The following is a 20139-nucleotide window of genomic DNA, read 5'->3' as shown; positions in this document are numbered from 1 at the left end:
TGCATGCCTGTACTCAAAAGGCTGAGGCAGAAGGATTGCTTGAGCCTGGGAGTTCGAGGCAGTAGTGAGCTATGATCATGCCACTGCACTCCAGCCTGGGCCACAGAGCAAGACCCTTGTCTCAAAAGTTAAATAAAGGCCGGGCGCGGTGGCTCACGCTTGTAATCCCAGCACTTTGGGAGGCCGAGGCGGGCGGATCACAAGGTCAGGAGATCGAGACCACGGTGAAACCCTGTCTCTACTAAAAAATACAAAAAAATTAGTCGGGCGTGGTGGCGGGCGCCTGTAGTCCCAGCTACTTGGAGAGGCTGAGGCAGGAGAATGGCGTGAACCCGGGAGGCGGAGCTTGCAGTGAGCCGAGATTGCGCCACTGCACTCCAGCCTGGGCGACAGGGCGAGACTCCGTCTCAAAAAAAAAAAAAAAAAAAAAAAAGTTAAATAAAGAAATGAATGACATTCCATGATCACAGATTAGAAGTAAACAAGGTCAATATTATAACAATGTTAATTCCATCCAAAGTAATCAGTAGATGAAAGGCAATCCCAATCAGTATCTCAAAACTTTTTTTTGTGTGTGTGGAAATTGACAAGTTGATCTAAAAATTATATGAAAATGCAAAAGGCCAAGAAACAAGACAGTCCTGAAAATAAATGAGAAAGTGGGATGACTGACTCTATCAAGACTTGAAAGTATAAGGGTAAGGGTAAAACAAAGACTGGCACAAGGGTAGTAAGAAAAACAGTCCAATGGAACAAAACAGAGTCTAGAAATGGACGCACATATATACGGACACTTAAATTAGACAAAGGCGATGCTGCAGAGAAATAAGGATGGTCCTTTCAATAAATGTTGCTGAGAGAAATGGGTATTTCTACAGTAAAAAACAAACAAAAAAAACTAATTGTGATCCCAACCTCACACCATACACAAAAATCAATTTCAGGTGGATTTTATGGATTTACATATGAAAAGTATTAATAAAATAATAAAGCTTCTAGAAGGTAGCATAGAAGAAAATTATCATGACCTTAGGTTAGACAGGCAAAGATTTCCTAAATACTACACAAACTATGCTAACGACAAGGAAGTAGAATGGCAAGAGCAGGACACTTTTGTTGTAACACATACATGACAGAGAGCTTGTTATCTAGAATATATAAAAAGCATATTCAAATCTCTGAGAAAAAGGCAACTTAATAGAAAAGAGCCAAGAGGCTGGGCGCGGTGGCTCATGCCTGTAATCCCAGCACTTTGGGAGGCCGAGGTGGGCGGATCATGAGGTCAGGAGATTGAGACTGTCCTGGCTAACATGGTGAAACCCCATCTCTACTAAAAATACAAAAAATTAGCCGGGTGTGGTGGCAGATGCCTGCAGTCCCAGCTACTCGGGAGGCTGAGGCAGGAGAATGGCGTGAACCCGGGAGGTGGAGCTTGCAGTGAGCCGAGATCGTGTCACTGCACTCCAGCCTGGTGACAGAGCGAGACTCCGTCTCAAAAAAAAAAAAGAGCCAAGAAATTTGAACAGGCATCTCACGAAAGAGGCTATACAAATAGCCAGTATACAGTTGGCATTTCTATCTCATTAGTAATCAGGGAAATGCAAATTAAAACCACAATGAAATATTACTTCACACTTAGCAGAATGGCTAAAGAGACTGGCAATACCAAGTGTTGGTGAGGATATGGAACAACATAAATAAAAATCTCATATACTGCTGGTAAGAATATAAACTGGGCTGGGCGCAGTGGCTCACACCTGTAATCCCAGCACTTTGGGAGGCCAAGGTGGTTGGATCACCTGAGGTTGGGAGTTTGAGACCAGCCTGACCAACATGCAGAAACCCCATCTCCACTAAAAATACAAAATTAGCTGGGCGTGGTGGTGCATGTGTGTGGTCCCATGTACTTGGGAGGCTGAAGCAGAAGAATCACTTGAACCCAGGAGGTGGAGGTTGCCATGAGCCAAGATCGTGCCATTGCATTCCAGCCTGGGCAACAAGAGTGAAACTCTGTCTCAGGGAAAAAAAAAAAAAAAGAATATAAACTGAAACACTCCCTTTAATACATTGCTTAGCAGCTGGGCACAGTGGCTCATGCCTGTAATCCCAGCATTTCGGGAGGCTAAGGCGGGCAGGTTACTTAAGGTCAGGAGTTTGAGACCAGCCTGGCCAACATGGTAAAACCCCATCTCTATTAAAAATTTTAAAATGTAGCTTGGTGTGGTGGCGCACGCCTGTAATCTCAGCTATTTGGGAGGCTGAGGCATGAGAATCACTTGAACCCAGGAGGCAGAGGTTGCAGTGAGTGCCAATACGGTGCCACTGCACTCTAGCCTGTAATCCCAGCACTTTGGGAGGCTGAGGCCTCACCTGAGGTTAGGAGTTCGAGACCAGACTGACCAATATAGTGAAACCTTGTCTCTACTAAAAATACAAAAATTTGTTGTGCACAGTGGCATGTGCCTGCACCTATAGTCCCAGCTACTAGGGAGGCTGAGGCAGGAGAATAGCTGAACCCAGGAGGCAGAGGTTGCAGTGAGCTGAGATCACGCCACTGCACTCCAGCCTGGGTGACAGAGCGAGAATCTGTCTCAAAAAAAAAAAAAGGTTAGCAATATCTACTAAAACTGAGCATACACATATTTCATGTGTACCAAAAGACTTAGACAATTATCTATAGCAATATTATATATAATAACTGCAAACTGGAAACCCAAATGTTCAATGGCAGAATGGATAAATTAACTGTGGTTATATTCATAGTGTGGAACAGTATATACATCAATGACAATGAATTACCTACCGCTATGTGCATGAATGTGGACACATCTCACAAGTAAAATGTCAAGTCAAACACCAAAGAATGCATACTCTATTTCCATCTATATAAAATTCAAAAACAGGGTACACTATAAAAGGTGCTAATAAGAAGGAAAGGAGGAGCATGATGGGGAGTGGGCAGGAGGGAGGTTTCTGGGTGATGAAAATGTTTTATTACTTGACCTGGGTGGTGGTTACAATTTGTGTTTTTCTGTTTATAAGGCCATCTAAAGAGTGAGGCAAATTACAAGACACAAAATGCTACGTAAGATGTAATGGATAAAAGAGAAAAGAAGATGCTTTTTAAAAAGCAAATATGCTGTGACCCTGCTATGTAGAACAGTCAAAAAATCCTGGGTATTATCTGTGTTTGCACACAGTAAAAATGTTAACAATGGGTACCTACTGGATGGAGACTCGGATCGCTGGGACAGAGGAATTTTACTTTTTTACTTAAAAAAGCCAAAACCAGGAAAGGTAATACTTGCACGTTACCGATTCCAACAATAAGAATGTACAGTAGGCTGAGTGCGGTGACTCACACCTGTAATCCCAGCACTTTGGGAGGCCAGGGCGGGTGGAGGTCAAGAGTTCAAGACCAGCACGGCCAACATGGTGAAACCCCATCTCTACCAAAAATACAAAAAATTAGCTGGGCATGGTGGCCAGAGCCTGTAATCTCAACTACTTGGGAGGCTGAGGCAGGAGAATCACTTGAACCCAGGAGGTGGAGGTTGCAGTGAGCTGAGATCGCACCACTGCACTCCAGCCCCAGTGACAGTGTGAGACTCTGTCTCAAAAAAAAAAAAAAAAAAGAATGTACAGTAAAAAGTTAATTTCCTTTTTATCTCAATAACAATTACCAGTTTCTAATATATCCTGTAAGAATTATTTTATGCATATTAAAAGATATTTATTTATCTGTTTTTGAGATGGAGTCTTGCTCTGTCGCTCAGGCTGGAGTGTAGTGGCGCAGTCTCTGCTCACTGCAAGCTCCGCCTCCCGGGTTCACGCCATTCTCCTGCCTCAGCCTCCCTAGTAGCTGGGACTACAGGCGCCCGCCACCACGCCCAGCTAATTTTTAAAAAATATTTTTAGTAGAGGCGGGGTTTCACCATGTTAGCCAGGATGGTCTTAATCACCTGACCTCGTGATCCGCCCGCCTCAGCCTCCCAAAGTGCTGGGATTACAGGCATGAGCCAAGGTGCCGGGCCAAAAGATTTTTAAAAGCCCGAATAATAGAGGATACTATACAATTCTGACCCTTGTTTTTTATATAATTCCTTTGAGATCATTCTCATGAGTACTTCTTCAGTTGCCTTATTCTTTTTACAGTTACATAGTATATTTCAACTTACACCAATACTGTTAAGTTATTCAACCAGCTCCCTGAAAAGATAACATGTACATTGTTTCCAAGCTGCTGTTATTAAAACAATGTTACATTAAATCCTTGTATCCATTTCCCAGTATGTGTGTAGGATAACTTCCTAAACATAAAGCTGCTGATCAAAGGGTGCGTGTATCTCTCATGTGGACAATTCCTGCCACAAAGCCCTCTAGAGAGCTGTACCAACTGACACTCCCACCAGCAACGAGTGAGGAGCCTGTTTCTTCTAACACTGCACTTCTATGGTTTCTATTTTACGTTCAAAACTTTGCTTCATTTGGAATAGGTTTCTCTACTATAGGAAAAACTCTTGAACGTGAGATTTGACTGGTAGCCCTTCAGAGAAATGGGTAAAGGATATGAACTAAGATTCACGGGAACAGAACTGAAAATAATCATTCAACATATGAACAGATGATCAAACTACTCATAAGAGACAAAAATTAAATACTGTTTTTTTTTTCTTTTCTTTTTTTTTTTTTTAGATGGAGTCTCACTCTGTCATCCAGGCTGGAGGGCAGTGGCTTGAGGTCAGCTCACTTGACCTCCGCCTTCTAGGGTGGAGCCATTCTCCTGCCTCAGCCTCCTAAGTAGCTGGGATTATAGGCACACGCCACCACGCCTGGTTAAATTTTTTGTATTTTTAGTAGAGATGGGGTTTGCCATGTTGGCCAGGCTGGTCTCAAACTCCTGATCTCAGGTGATCCACCTGTCTCGGCTTCCCAAAGTGCTGGGATTACGAGAGTGAGCCACCGTGGCGCTCAGCTAGCTTTTTTTTTTTTTTGAGACAGAGTCTCACTCTGTCGCCCAGGATGGAGTACAGTGGCGCTATCTCTGCTCACTGCAGCCTCTGCCTCCCGGGTTCCTGAGATTCTCCTGCCTCAGCGTCCTGAGTAGCTGGGATTACAGGCGTGTACCACCATGCCCAGCTAATTTTTATATTTTTAGTAGAGACAGGATTTCACCATGTTGGCCAGGATGGTCTCGAACTCAGGTGATCTACCTGCCTCGGCCTCTCAAAGTGCTGGGATTACAGGCGTGAGCCGCCACGCCCATCCTAGATACTATTTTTTACCTGTCAAATTGGTAAAAGCCCAGAGCTACAATAACCAAATCTGCTGGTGAGGCCATGGAGAAATGGTCCCTCTCATACAATGCTGAGGGGAATGCTGAGTGGTACATGCCCTGTAGGGGGATTTAACAGTACCCAGCAAAATTACCTGCACATTTAACCCTTGACCCGAATCTGACTTCTAGGAATTTTTCCAGAGGCAAAATTGCCAAGGGTGAAATGACATATGAACAAATGTATTCTTTGCTACATTATCTGTGATAGCGGAAGACTGAAACAACCCAACGTTTGTCAACAGAGGACTAGGGTACCTATGCAGTTGTAAGACCAAAGATGAGTTTCTGTGTACTGCTGTGGAAGGACCTCAACTGTCTATTATGTGAAAAAGCAAGGTTCAAAACTGTATATACTGTCTACTACCTTAAATGTTAGAAAGTGGCGGTTTTCAGATACACTGATATGCATATCGTTTAAAAAACGATAACAAAGGATAATCAAAAAATAATAAAAATGGAGAAGAAGGAAAAATGCAGAGTGGAAAGGGATGGAAATTGAATTTTTGAGTGTATCTTGTTTTAGTGTATTTTTTTTGAAACAACAAGTATTTTACATAATCTAAAATAGAACTATTTCAAAAAGGAAACACAGAAATCCCTGTAACTTTCAAACATACTGGACAAACGAACCTCACTGTATATAAAGTTGGTGTACCCAAAGGACAATTAACATTACTTTAAATAAAACACAATATATTGATTACATGTCCCTAGGATTCACAGAGGGATATAAAGACAAAATGAATCACAAACAATTCTTAAACTGACTTCAGCAGTCTTAATAATGACAGTGTTAACAATGACACTGATATCACTATTTTGAAATTGCATGGGCCAGGTATGGTGGCTCACACCTGTAATCCCAGCACTTTGGGAGGCCAAGGTGGGTGGATCACCTGAGGTCACGAGTTCGGGGCCAGCCTGGCCAACATGTTGAAACCTCGTCTCTAACTAAAAATACAAAAAATTAGCCAGGTGTGGTGGTGGGTGCCTGTAGTCCCAGCTACTTGGGAGGCTGAGGCAGGAGAATCGCTTGAATTCAGGAAGCAGAGACTGCAGCGAGCCAAGGTCGCACCACTGTGCTCCAGCCTGGGCGACAGAGTAAGACTCCGTCTCAAAAAAAAAAAAGAATTGCATGTACTAGGATCAAAGTATTATAAACCAATATTTTTGGTGTAATACATAAAAATATAAAATCAAATAAATTACATAAAAAATCCTGCCACTGCCGGGCGCGGTAGCTCACGCTTGTAATCCCAGCACTTTGGGAGGCCGAGGCGGGCGGATCACGAGGTCAGGAGATCGAGACCACAGTGAAACCCCGTCTCTACTAAAAATACAAAAAAATTAGCCGGGTGTGGTGGCGGGCGCCTGTAGTTCTAGCTACTCGGAGAGGCTGAGGCAGGAGAATGGTGTGAACCCGGGAGGCAGAGCTTGCAGTGAGCCGAGACTGCACCACTGCACTCCAGCCTGAGTGACAGAGCAAGACCCCGTCTCAAAAAAAAAAAAAAAAAAAAAAAAAAATCCTGCCACCATAAATTTGAATTTGGAATATTATGAATTAATTATTTACATTCCTCTTTCTAGAGGATCTATCTTATCTCTCCTAAAACTTAGGACTGTAGTCTCTACAGTTCTAACTGGAAGAAACCAAAGCTTTCTGAAGAAACAGCCAACTTCAGTATAGGCTAAAAATGGACTTTGGGAAGGTGGGCTAAAAGCAATGAAGCTATCTGTGGAAGACTGCTGGGATCAAAATAAAGGACACAGGATTTTGGCTTCCACAGGCCAAAGCTGGAAAAGTTTGCATATCAAAAATAATAACTAGATATTAAATAATATTAAGGTTAATAATTTAAGAGGGATAATGATATTATGGTTATTAATGTTCATTTATATGACTGTCAGAGCCTTCTGGGCTGATGAACTTGTCTCAAAATTTTCCTCCTCTCAAAAACATTTCTCCTTACATGCTTTACACCTTTTTGTCTGGCTGCTGTATACCGGGTACCCACTTATTGACAGCCACTGTAATAGGTGCTTTTTAAATATTACCCTCAATCATTGCAACAGCACTTCAGAGATAAGAAAAAGAGATGTTATATGATTTGCCTGCCCGAGACCTTACAGCTATTAGATGTCAGAGCCAAGCATTTTCTTTCTTTTCTTTGAGACACAGTCTTGCTCTGTTGCACAGGCTAGTCTTGAACTCCTGGGCTCAAGAGGTTCTCCCACCTTGACCTCCCAAAGTGATGGGATTACAGGCATGAGCCACCCCGCCCAGCCTCAGGGCCAAGATTTGAACCTAAGTCTGTCCAGCAGCAAAGCCTGCTCTGTTCCCTATACTATGCGATAATCCCCTTTACAAAAAATCATGACCACTTGTTTAAAAACCCTGCGCTCAATTCTAAATGCCTATAGGATAAATCTCTTTTATGACCCAATACAACCTGGACTCAGTCTACCTTTCGAATCACCCTCTGTCCGTTTATCTGCAACACAGCTGTGTCTTGAATCAGCTCGCACACATGGACTGCTTTACATTCCGGGCTTTCTACTCCATTCCGCTGGCCTATATTGATCACTCAATGATCTGTATTTTCTATTAGCTTAAAGACAATCCTGGCCGGGCGCGGTGGCTCACGCTTGTAATCCCAGCACTTTGGGAGGCCGAGGCGGGTGGATCCCGAGGTCAAGAGATCGAGACCACGGTGAAACCCCGTCTCTACTAAAAATACAAAAAATTAGCCAGGCATGGTGACGGGCGCCTGTAGTCCCAGCTACTTGGAGAGGCTGAGGCAGGAGAATGGCGTGAACCCGGGAAGCGGAGCTTGCAGTGAGCCGAGACTGCGCCACTGCACTCCAGCCTGGGCGACAGAGCGAGACTCCGTCTCAAAAAAAAAAAAAAAAAGACAATCCTAATGTCTGACAGATAGAAGGTGATTAGTAAACCTTTGCTAATCAATTACTTTATTTAAAAAAATTTCTTTAAAAATTCTTTTGTACAGACAAGGTCTCACTATATTGCCCAGGCTGGTTTTCAACTCCTGGGCTCAAGCAATCCTCCCGCTTTGGCCTTCCAAAGTGCTGGGATTACCGGGCTAAGCTACCATGTCTGGCCCTAATCAATGAATGAATGCTGGGAATTCATGTCCCCCACATTACAAGAGCTGTACTTGTACCTGTGAGATGCCTCGAGTGGAGCTGTAGGAACTGGTAATGGCATTGCGGCTGGAGCTAGGGATGCCACTTGTGTAAGCGCCTGTCAAGGAGCTCATGGAAGAGCTTCGGGATCTCTTATTCAAGTGGTCATCTGAGCTCTGAGAATTGAGGCCTCTCTTCAGAGACCCAGGCCTAATAAAAGAGAAGAACACAGTTAGATGCTTTATTGAAGGCAACATTCTTTTATGGTTTCATCCACGGTCATGACATCTTTCTTAATAACATGATGGGAAGAGAATAATGCTTTTAATTTTTACTGCTAACAATCTGGCCAAATCTATCTGACAAAGTCAGTAGAAAAAGCCAATATTTAAAACTTAAATGTATGATTTATAGAATATTCTGCAAAATGCATACCTACCTACAGTGACAGAAGACAGATCAGTGGATGCCTGGGGACAGGGGTGGAACTAAAGAGAGGGATTACAGGCATGTGGGAACTTTTGGAGGTGATGGATGTTCATTATCTTAGTGGTGGGACGGTTCCACAGGTGTATGTGTGTCAAAATGTCACATGCTTTAAACAAGCACAGTTTATCGTATGTCAATTATACCTCAACAAAGCTGTTAAAAAAAAAATCACAGTTAAGAGGAACTTATCATTTTTCTAAACCTCCAGTGGAAACAGAAATCTCCTATGCATCTTTCCTGTAGGACAGTCATCCAACCTGTTACAATATAGACAACTCTCTCCTAGAGTGACCCACATCAACCATGAACCAGTTTATTCTCACAGTGGATTACAGTGTATTTCCTCTAACTTTCTTTTTGAGACAGAGTCTCGCTCTGTCACCCATGCTGGAGTGCAGTGGCGCGATCTGGGCTCACTGCAAGCTCCGCCTCCCGGGTTCACGCCATTCTCCTGCCTCAGCCTCTCCGAGTAGCTGGGACTACAGGCACCCGCCGCCACGCCCGGCTAATTTTTTGTATTTTTAGTAGAGACGGGGTTTCACCGTGGTCTCGATCTCCTGACCTCGCGATCCGCCCGCCTCGGCCTCCCAAAGTGCTGGGATTACAAGTGTGAGCCACCGCGCCCGGCCATTTCCTCTAACTTTCACCCACGGATCCTATTTGAAGTCAAACAGAGCAAGTTATTTCGCTTCTTTCAAGGGACAGTCCTTTGGTTTTTTGGAGACGAGAGGGAAGGACAATCCTTCCCTCACTTATTTCCTTATTCCTCCTGAGATTTTTCTTCTCTGGGCTAATACTTCCATACCTCCAAAACCCCACCATCCACCACCACCCCTTTGGGCTGTTGCAAATCTCCTTAACATCTTCATTGCTTCGCTGGGAATGAATTTCCGTTTGTGTACATCCTCCCTTGCAGTGCAGTACACTGATCTGACCACAGTGCTCCACGGACAGTGAGCAGAACTACGGAAGGCAGGAATACCATCCACCTGCCTCATTCTATTCTTTTTTCTAACAGCACAGACCAGGAGCACTTTAGCTTTCCTGGCAACCACAACACACTGCTGACTCAGATGAGGTATCTAAGTTATCCTAAGTCTTTCCACACATACTTTTGAGCTACTTTCCTTTCCATCCAATTCTTCCTCCAGTTTGTTTTTAAACTGACATGTAGAAATTTAACATTTAAGTTTCATACTGTCTTATCCACTGCACAAACTTTGCAATCCTTCTGTGTATGTGCTTGGTTATTAAATATATTTATAAAACCTCTAGTCTCAGCATATTTCATCCATATTAATGCAAGAACATTAAAAGGAATTAGAAGGCAGTTAATTGTGACAAGTTAGAATATTCCTAATTTCAAAAATGTGAACCTGAACTAATTAAGCAATGCAAAAAACAAAGAGGAAAATCTACAGGGCAACAGCGCTGATCATGCCTTTTCCAAACAACTGGTATTTCATCCGGATGGACTCGCACTTACTTAGGCACAAAAGAAGCGGGGACTCCATTGGCCACCAGGGGCTCAAATGCTGAATGTCCACTGCCACTGCTATCATGGCGCCTGTGACAAATCAAAAAAAAGTCTCAATGAAATGACATGACTTTTTTTTGTCCCTTTAAAGTATTCTCACATTTCTGGGACCTTATACTATCTCTATGGAGCACAGATTCCATGCTAGACCAGAAAATGGTTGTTTAAAATCCCTAAGCTTCTGAAAGGTAATTTTTTTTTTTTTTTTTTTTTCAGAGTTTCCGCTCTTGTTGCCTAGGCTGGAGTGCAATAGCACGATCTTGGCTTACTGCAACAAACCTCTGCCTCCCAGGTTCAACCGATTCTCCTGCCTCAGCCTCCAGAGCAGCTGGGACTACAAGTATGCACCACCACACCTGGCTAATTTCTTAATTTTTTGTAGAGGCGAGGTCTCACTATGTTGCCCAGGCTGGTCTTGAGCAACTGGGCTCCAGCGATCCTCCCACCTTGGCCTGTCAAAGTGTTAGGAGTACGGGCGTGCACCACCACACCCAGCCTTATAAAATGGTGTTTCCCTCAAGAGTCCCACGAGAGCAGAGATTTTGTCTTGTCCACTGCTCTATCCATGGCACTTGCAGTAGGGTCTCATACACAGTGGGTGCTTAATAAATGCTCAGCCACCTCAACTTCCTTTCTTTCTATAATTAGAAAACTAGGCCAGGTGTGGTGGCTCACACTTGTAATCCCAGCACTTTGGGAGGCCGAGGCGGGCGGATCGCGAGGTCAGGAGATCGAGACCACGGTGAAACCCCGTCTCTACTAAAAATACAAAAAGTTAGCCGGGCGTGGTGGCAGGCGCCTGTAGTCCCAGCTACTCGGAGAGGCTGAGGCAGGAGAATGGCGTGAACCCGGGAGGGGGAGCTTGCAGTGAGCCAAGATTGCGCCACTGCACTCCAGCCTGGGTGACGGACCGAGACTCCATCTCAAAAAAAAAAAAAAAAAAAAACTATTCCATTTTCATTAGCTTATTTTATAAACCATATAAGGAATTTTTTTTTTTTTTTTTTTTTTGAGACAGTCTCGCTCTGTCACCCAGGCTAGAGTGCATGGTCTCGGCTCGCTGCAACCTCCACCTCCTGGGTTCAAGCAGTTCTCCTGTCTCAGCCTCTGGAGTAGCCGGGACTACAGGCGCCCGCCATCACATCCAGCTAATTTTGTATTTTTAGTAGAGATGGGGTTTCACCATGTTGGCCAGGCTGGTCTTGAACTCCTGACCTCAGGTGATCCACCCGCCTCGGCCTCTCAAAGTGCTGGGATTATAGGCATGAGCCACCTTGCCCCGCCAGGAAATTGGTTTTAATCTCGTTATTGATAAAACTACCAAACTCTATTTTTCATTTTTCTTTCACAAGCATTTCCTTTAGCACAATTAAGACACTAGAACTGGTGGGCCGGGTGCGGTGGCTCAAGCCTGTAATCCCAGCACTTTGGGAGGACAAGGTGGGCGGATCACGAGGTCAGGAGTTCAAGACCATCCTGGCCAACATGGTGAAACCCTGTCTCTACTAAAAATACAAAAAAATTAGCCGGGCGTGGTGGCGGGCACCTAGTCCCAGCTACTCGGGAGGCTGAGGCAGGAGAATGGCATGAACCTGGGAGGCGGAGCTTGCAGTGAGCTGAGATTGGGCCACTACACTCCAGCCTGGGGGACAGAGACAGACTCCGAATCCAAAAAAAAAAAAAAAAAAAAAAAACAAAACAAAACACTAGAACTGGTGGTTACCCAAATAACTGAACACCACAAAATTCCGATGGGAAGACTTAGAGCCTTCTTTCTTGAAAATAAACTTTAACACATTTCTACAGAAGCATGAGGCTAGCATGGCTAACAGCTGTCAGCTTATCTCTACTACTCATGGAAAAGGTAAATTATAACATTGATCTAACCTGTGCCTTGAAATGAACAGCATTAAAACCCTTGTTATTAGGTTCCTCCATGAAAGCCAAAGAAGGGGGCCTACGAAGGCTCACAAACTGGAGGTGGCCTCTGTATCTTTATGGGAATGTCTACATCTCATCCCATAGGAGTCGAAGCGGGAAACCGGCTTAGTACTCTCCTGAGCCTGTTACCTTCTTTTATTTTCCTGGCCATCAAGGAATATTTGGTCTTCCTCCACTGTTCTTTTCTTCTTCTTCTCTTTGAGGGCACTCAGTACAGTCTCCTTTGCACATGGGTCTGGGGCATTACTTGATGGTGAGGACAGTGTTGAGCTGATTATCTGCTCTGGTCTATAATGAAAGACAAGATTCTAGCCGTAAGATATTTTAATTCCCATGCCATATAGCACAGACTTCAGAAACGGAAATTGGAAGCTAACCAACAGGCCAAAGTATAATTTATACACTCACAACAGTTCCCCTCAGCAAGTAAAGCTACTTTTTCATCAAGCGCAAAAAGTGAAAAACAAACGGTTTTACTAGAATTTGGTATTTCTCATTCAAATAAGCAGCTTCATCCTTTCTTGCGTTGTAGTCATGTTGTCATAGGAAAAACTGGAGAAGAATAAAGTGGACAGGAAAAGGGAGAGTATTCTTCCAACGATAACACTCACATCCCAGAACGCGAAAATCTTCTGTCAGGAGGGGCGATCCTCACAGTCACAGGGCTACACACCATCCTGGAGTTGCGAGGGGACAGCACAGCCTTCTTGTGATAACCATTCCAGCACACTGTGGGAAGTACCCCCAGACAGGAATATTGGGCCTGATGGATCGGATAGCGTCTTCGAGGTGTTATTACAAACCGATTTGGTAAAGTCCCACAATCCCTGCAGAGAATGCGAGACAAATCATGGAACCAAAGCATGAAAGAATGTCAAAATTTTAAACGGTTAAAAACCCAGGAGTTCAGACATTTTCCAAAGAACTTAAGTCTCTTTCTAAGCAACACAGAACACGTTGTTTTTATGGCAACTTTCCCCTATTCCATCTAAGGGCAAAGAGTGACAGCTGCTTAACAGCTGTCTCAACAATGGATTGCAACAATTTGAGAGGGAAAATCTAAATCTAGACTAAATCTAGACTGCACTAAAATTCGGGGAGTTTTTAGAACCGGGAAGAAGGGAATCGTTTTGGCAACACATCTCATTCCAAGAGTTAGAGGAGGGCAGGAGACGGCTGGCATACACCAAGGTGTTAAGGAGGGCAAAACCACACATAATCCCTTTCGGACTTGATGAAAAAGCAAATCGGATTTAAAAGTCAAGTCCTCAATTTCAAGCCAGCCGAGCCAGAGGATGATCTGGGAAAATCAGCGCATCTTACCGTGGGGAAGGCCTCCCGGAGGGTCGGAGAGGAGGAGTGGGGAGAGAGGGGTAAACGTGGTGAACGCGATGGGTCGGCGGGAAGCGCGGCGCCGGGCGGGCGGGTGAGCGGTGGCCAGGCCTATCCCGCAGGTCCTGGCCCTCCGGAGCGGGGGCGGGCTGCGGCGGCCCGGGCTTGCCCAGGTAACTGCCCATGAGTAGCAGTTCGGCAGGATCAGGTCCTTCGAGCAGGGTCCGCGGCTCTAGGAGGTTTCCGTTGGCTGTCGACTTGGCTGGAGGCGAAGCGAACAGTGTTTGCCGATGTCGCGCCTTCCTAAGGAAGGAGGACAAGGGGCGCGAACCTCGGGGCTCGCGGCTCAGTCCCCACCAGGCCGCGGTAGTCCCCACGGCCAGCCAGGCCAGCGCAGCCGCAGCAGGCACGAGGTACAGTAGAAGGCCGACCAGCGACAGGCCGAGAAGCGCCGCCCCGGCCGGCCCGCCGCAGCCCCGGCCCCGGCCGTCCCTGACACTCGCAATCGACCGCCGCCGCTGGCCCGCTCCAGCCGCCGCAGCCGCTGGAGACATCGCGGCTCCGCGCCGCGGAGGAGACTTAAATATCCCAGCGTGCACTGCGCCACGCGTCGCGTCATCGCGCGCCCGCTACGTCATGCGCGCGCGACTCGGGAAGACGCTACAGCCCCGCAGCTCCCCAGACCCACCTGGTTTGGAAAATGCTGCCTGCCGGCCGGGCGCGGTAGCTCACGCTTGTAATCCCAGCACTTTGGGAGACCGAGGCGGGCGGATCACGAGGTCAGGAGATCGAGACCACGGTGAAACCCCGTCTCTACTAAAAATACAAAAAAAAAAAATTAGCCGGGCGTGGTGGTGGGCGCCTGTAGTCCCAGCTACTCGGAGAGGCTGAGGCAGGAGAATGGCGTGAACCCGGGAGGCGGAGCTCGCAGTGAGCCGAGATTGCGCCACTGCACTCCAGCCTGGGAGACAGAGCGAGACTCCGTCTCAAAAAAAAAAAGAAAATGCTGCTTGCCTTCAACGCCTGTTTCTGACTCTTGCGGTTTCCTGCATGGCTCCCAGCGTGACACCCATCCGGAGGCGATCCCGTGGAAGGATCGCGTCCAAAGTAAAAGGGCCCCAGACCTATGCTTACAAAATTCCTAATCTGTGATCTTTTCTAGGGGCTGAACTCCCCTCCAGCACAGCCTGTTACCAGGTGCTTTTCACAAACGCCACTGGCGGCTGAGTCCCCCCCCACTCCATTTCTACAAGTTGATAACGTGGGACGATTACCTACCAAATTTCACATCATGGCCCAGATATCGGGTGGATTTTGAGGCTCTGTGATCGATTTATACCTGTGCTAAAGTTATCGGTCTGAGAAAGTAGATTAGTGGTTGCCTAGGGCTAGGGAGTGGGTTTGGGGGTGGGGAATAGAAAGTGACTGCTTATAGTTACAGGCTTTCTCCTAGTAGCATAAACATAGTTTAAAATTAGACTGTGTTGGCGGTTGCACCACCCTATGAATTGTATAGTATGTAAATTATATCTTAATAAAGCTGTTTAAAAAGTCTGGTAGTCTGCCAATACACTTTGGTGTAGTTAAGTTTCCTCAGACATTCATTCATTGATTTATTAATTCCATTGTTTATGTACATTAAAGAGATTAAGGGGGAAAATAGAGGATCTCTGATCTTTATAAGCTCTGTTTAGTAAGGAAGATGTGTAAGTAAAAGACTGCAATTCAATGTTATCAGTGTGATACCGGGAACAAAAAAAAAGGAGGAGGCCAGGCGCAGTGGCTCATGCCTGTAATCCCAGCACTTCGGAAGGCCAAGGCAGGCGGATCACCTGAGGTCAGGAGTTCAAGACAGGCCTGACCAATATGGTGAAACCCCGTCTCTACTAAAAATACAAAAATTAGCTGGGCATGGTGGCGCGTGCCTGTAGTCCCAGCTGCTCGGGAGGCTGAGACAGAAGAATTGCTTGAGTCCGGGAGGTGGAGGTTGGCAGTGAGCCGAGATCATGCCACTGCACTCCAGCCTGGGCGACAGAGCGAGTCCATCTCAAAAAAAAAAAAAAAAAAGTTATGATAAAGGGGAAGGCAGGCAGGGAAGTGCTCCTGGAGCTGAGAGGTCTGGCAGGTTCAAGGCAGATGAAGGAGCACTGTGCAGAAGTCCAGAGATGGAATTGTTCAGTATCGCTGGAGATTAGGGTGTTTGGAGGATAGAAAAGTTGGAAAGGTATAATTGCCTCTGGGGCAACTCAGAGAGATGAGAAGAAGGTGCAGTTTGGGTTCCAGATCCTCCCCAACCCAGTGCCAAAGTAATTCTTCTACTTAATATACTGTGATTTCACATAAGACTTAATTTGAAAAAAAAAAAGGGGGGGGGGCGGCGGAGGGTGGGCTGTGTTGCTTAAGAAAAAAATCTCAGTATCAGTAGACTAGTGGGACAAAAGCCAAGCTGCCCTGGGTTGAACAGTGACTGGAAGGTGAAGAAATGGAGGCAGTGACTGCAGACTCCCTACTCAAGAAACTTGGGTAATAGGGGAAGAAGAAACATAGTATCTAGGTCGGTAGGGGCTCTTTAAATTACTGTATATGGCTGGAGTTAACTGGAGGAGCTACATATAAAAGCCATCAGGGTACAGATGTCCTGAAACCAAGCAAGATTATTGAGAATTAATGAAAATAGAGAGGTCCATAGCCTGAGTCCTCTGGGCACTCCTGTGTTTAGAGGTTAAGAGATGAATACACAAAGGGCACAAATCATTTAGGAAAATATAGATAAATCTGACTACATTAAAAGTTAGTACTTCTGGGCCAGGCATGATGGCTTACACATAATCTAGCACATTTGGAGGGGAGGCTGGCGGATTGCTTTGAGCTCAGGAGTTCGAGACCAGCCTAGGCAACATGGTAAAACCCTGTCTCCACTAAAAAAAATAAAAAACACAAAAATTTGCCTGGCCTATAGTACTAACTACTCAGGAGGCTGAGGCTAGAGAATCGTTTGAACCCAGAAGGCAGAGGTTGCAGTGAGCCGAGATCGCACCACTGCACTCCAGCCTGGGCAACAGAGTGAGACTCATCACACACACACAAAAAGTTAACACTTCTGTATAGGAAAAGACAAGATATGCATCTAAAAAAAAGCCAAGACTGGGAAAAACAACGTAATACACATAACCAAAAGAGGATTCATAAGTAGAATTTATAAAGAACTCCAAAGAATCAATAACAAAAAGATGACCCAATTTTTAAAAGGGACAATTGATATAAAAAAGCTATTGAATGGGAAACACAAATACCTAATAATATATACATATGTGTTGGCCGGGCGCGGTGGCTCACGCTTGTAATCCCAGCACTTTGGGAGGCCGAGGCGGGCGGATCACGAGGTCAGGAGATCGAGACCACGGTGAAACCCCGTCTCTACTAAAAATACAAAAAAAAAAAAAAAAAAAAAAAAATTAGCCGGGCGTGGTGGCGGGCGCCTGTAGTCCCAGCTACTCGGAGAGGCTGAGGCAGGAGAATGGCGTGAACCCGGGAGGCGGAGCTTGCAGTGAGCCGAGACTGCGCCACTGCACTCCAGCCTGGGCGACAGAGCGAGACTCCGTCTCGAAAAAAAAAAAAAAAAAAATATATATATATATATATATATATATATACATATGTGCATATATGTACATACACATATACATTTAACCTCACTAGTAATCTAGGAAAGACTAACAATATTTTGCACTCATTTACACACTAGAAAAATTAATTTAACAAGATCAAGTCTTGGCATAGATGTGGAACAAACAGAACTCATGCCGTTGTGGATATATGAAACAGTACAATTTGGAAAGCAATTTGGCAATATCTAGTAAAAAATAAGGGTGAAGAAGTATGTATCCTATAAACCCGCAATCCCATTCTGGGTAGATAGTCACTGAAGCATTATTTGTATCACAGACAATTTGAACACACTTCATGGGTAATGTCTATCAACACAAGGATGGGCAAACTGGTATAATTCATATAATAAAATACTATAAAGCAGCTGAAAATTAATCCTTCCAGCTGTAGGTTAGTCCTCCCACCATAAACAACTGTAGACATGGACAAAATGTATTGATTAATAAATTTGTTTAAAAAAAATCTGGCAGTCTGCTGATCCAGACTTTGGTTTAACACATGCTGTTGTGGATATATAAAACAGTACAACTTGGCAACTACTTTCAGGCAGAGGACAACAGGAAGCAAAAGACTGATCCCTAAGAGTAAGGAAACTTGTGGGATGAGCCCCAGAGTCACCTAGTTCCTCCTCTACCTGGGGATCATTTCCCAACTGCAGTGCAGAGAGCTGGAGTCTGAGCACAGTAGGGAGATCCCACTGGGCTGAGGAGACAGAGATGAGGAGGCAGAGATCAGGCTGAGACAGCTGAAATGGCAGAGAAATGGGGCAGAAAAAAGAAAGGAGGGCACTATGTAAACAGGGAGTTCTAGAAATCTATGCATGACACAAACCCATGGCTGAAGGCTGGAGTGAAGGGTAATTTCATGTGTCAACTTGAAGGGACCATGGGGTGCACAGATACTTGGTTAAACATTTATTTATGGGCGTATCTATAAAGGCATTTCTGGATGAGATAGTCTTTTATTTATTTACTTATTTTTATTTTTTGAGATGGCGTGTTGCTCTTGTTGCCCAGGTTGGAGTGTGGTGGCGCGATCTCAGCTCGCTGCAACCTCTGCCTCCCAGGTTCAAGCGATTCTCCTGCCTCAGCCTCAGTAGAGTAGCTAGGATTATAGGCACCCACCACCACACCCAGCTGCATTTTTGTATTTTTAGTAGAGACTGGGTTTCACCATGTTGGCCAGGCTGGTCTCAAACTGCTGACCTCAGGTGATCTACCTGCCTCAGCCTCTCAAAGTACTGGGATTATAGGCATGAGACATTGTGCCCAGCCTCTTTATTTTTTTGTAGAGATGGGGGTCGCCACAAGTCAGACGGGAAAAACTCACAATTTATAGGGCCTCTGCGTGGAGTACTCAAGCACCCTAGGAATGGGAAAGAATCCGTCTTAGATTGAGCATTGCTCTGGACCCACCTAATGAATCATCAAAACAAGACCCGAAAGGATCCAACTTTCCAGTGATCTTAAATACATCCCAAAACAAAGCTCAAGAAAATGTATATAGGAATAAAAAACTGGCTGGGTGCAGTGGCTCACGCCTGTAATCCCAGCACTTTGGGAGGACGAGGTGGGCGGATCATGAGGTCAGGAGATCGAGACCATCCTGGCTAACACGGTGAAACCCCATCTCTATTAAAAATACAAAAAATTAGCTGGGCATGGTGGCGGGCGCCTGTAGTCCCAGCTACTCAGGAGGCTGAGGCAGGAGAATGGCGTGAACCTGGGAGGCGGAGCTTGCAGTGAGCCGAGATGGCACCACTGCACTCCAGCCTGGGCAACAGAGCGAGACTCTGTCTCAAAAAAAAAAAAAAAAAAAAAAAAATGACCATTACTCAACAAGGTAAAATTTCCAATGTCTGGCATCCTGGCATCCTATTACTAGGCATATAAATAAGCAAGAAAACACAGCCCATAATAACAACCAATCAATCCTTATTTTGATCCAAACTAACCCCAAATTGACACATATTAAAATGAACAGAGAAAGACATTAACATTAATTTTAACTATATCCCATATGTTTACCAAGTTGAGACATGGAAAAATATTAGAAGAAATAATGGCCCAAAATTTTCCAAACATAACGAAAAATATAAACCCACAGACCTGAAGCTCAACGTCAAGTACAAGAAACACAAAGAAAACTGTAACAAGTCACGTAATCAAATTGCTCAAAACTGATGATATACATCAAATCCTGAAGGCAGCTGGGAAAACAGTACATGTTATTTACACAGGAACAAAGATAAGAATGATACCAAATTTCTTGCCAGAAATAGTGCAAGTGAGAAGACAGCAGTGCAACTTGATCTTTAAACTGCTGAAAGAAAAAACTGCAAACCTAGAATTTTATACCTGATGAAAATATATTTTAAGAAAGTTAAATAAACATATTTTCAGACACATAAAAGCTGGGAGACACTTTGAGAGGCTGAGGTGGGCGGATCGCTTGAGCCCTGGAGTTCGAGACCAGCCTGGGCAACATAGTGAGACCCTGTCTGTAAAAAAAAAAATACAAAAATTAGGCCAGGCGCAGTGGCTCACGCCTGTAATCCCAGCACTTTGGGAGGCCGAGGTGGGAGGATCACGAGGTCAGGAGATCGAGATCATCCTGGCTAACACAGTGAAACCCCGTCTCTACTAAAAATACAAAAAAATTAGCCGGGCGTGGTGGTGGGTGCCTGTAG

The 20139-nt window shown here is 44.9% G+C and overlaps 1 protein-coding gene across 6 annotated transcripts in view; it reads right to left on the bottom strand.

The window, feature by feature from the left end:
* The window catches only part of POM121C (POM121 transmembrane nucleoporin C), a 28004-nt gene extending 13407 nt beyond the window's left edge, over positions 1-14597 (bottom strand). Inside the window, exons 1-6 of one of the 6 annotated variants that reach the window (XM_063646327.1) lie at positions 14470-14597; positions 13773-14084; positions 13061-13276; positions 12579-12737; positions 10458-10538; positions 8521-8692 (exon numbers count right to left, since the gene is read on the bottom strand). In XM_063646327.1, coding sequence (XP_063502397.1) covers positions 8521-8692; positions 10458-10538; positions 12579-12737; positions 13061-13276; positions 13773-13966 — 822 coding nt within the window. In that variant the 5' untranslated portion in view covers positions 13967-14084; positions 14470-14597. The other 5 variants (XM_063646328.1, XM_055292775.2, XM_055292774.2 and 2 more) reach the window with 5 other exon arrangements.
* Between the last annotated feature and the right edge of the window lie 5542 nt (positions 14598-20139).

The sequence above is a fragment of the Symphalangus syndactylus genome, chromosome 9 (assembly GCF_028878055.3).
Source record: "Symphalangus syndactylus isolate Jambi chromosome 9, NHGRI_mSymSyn1-v2.1_pri, whole genome shotgun sequence".
NCBI classification, from domain to species: Eukaryota; Metazoa; Chordata; class Mammalia; order Primates; family Hylobatidae; genus Symphalangus; species Symphalangus syndactylus.
Note: the sequence above shows the minus strand (reverse complement) of the source record. Positions and strands in the feature narration are given on the sequence as shown.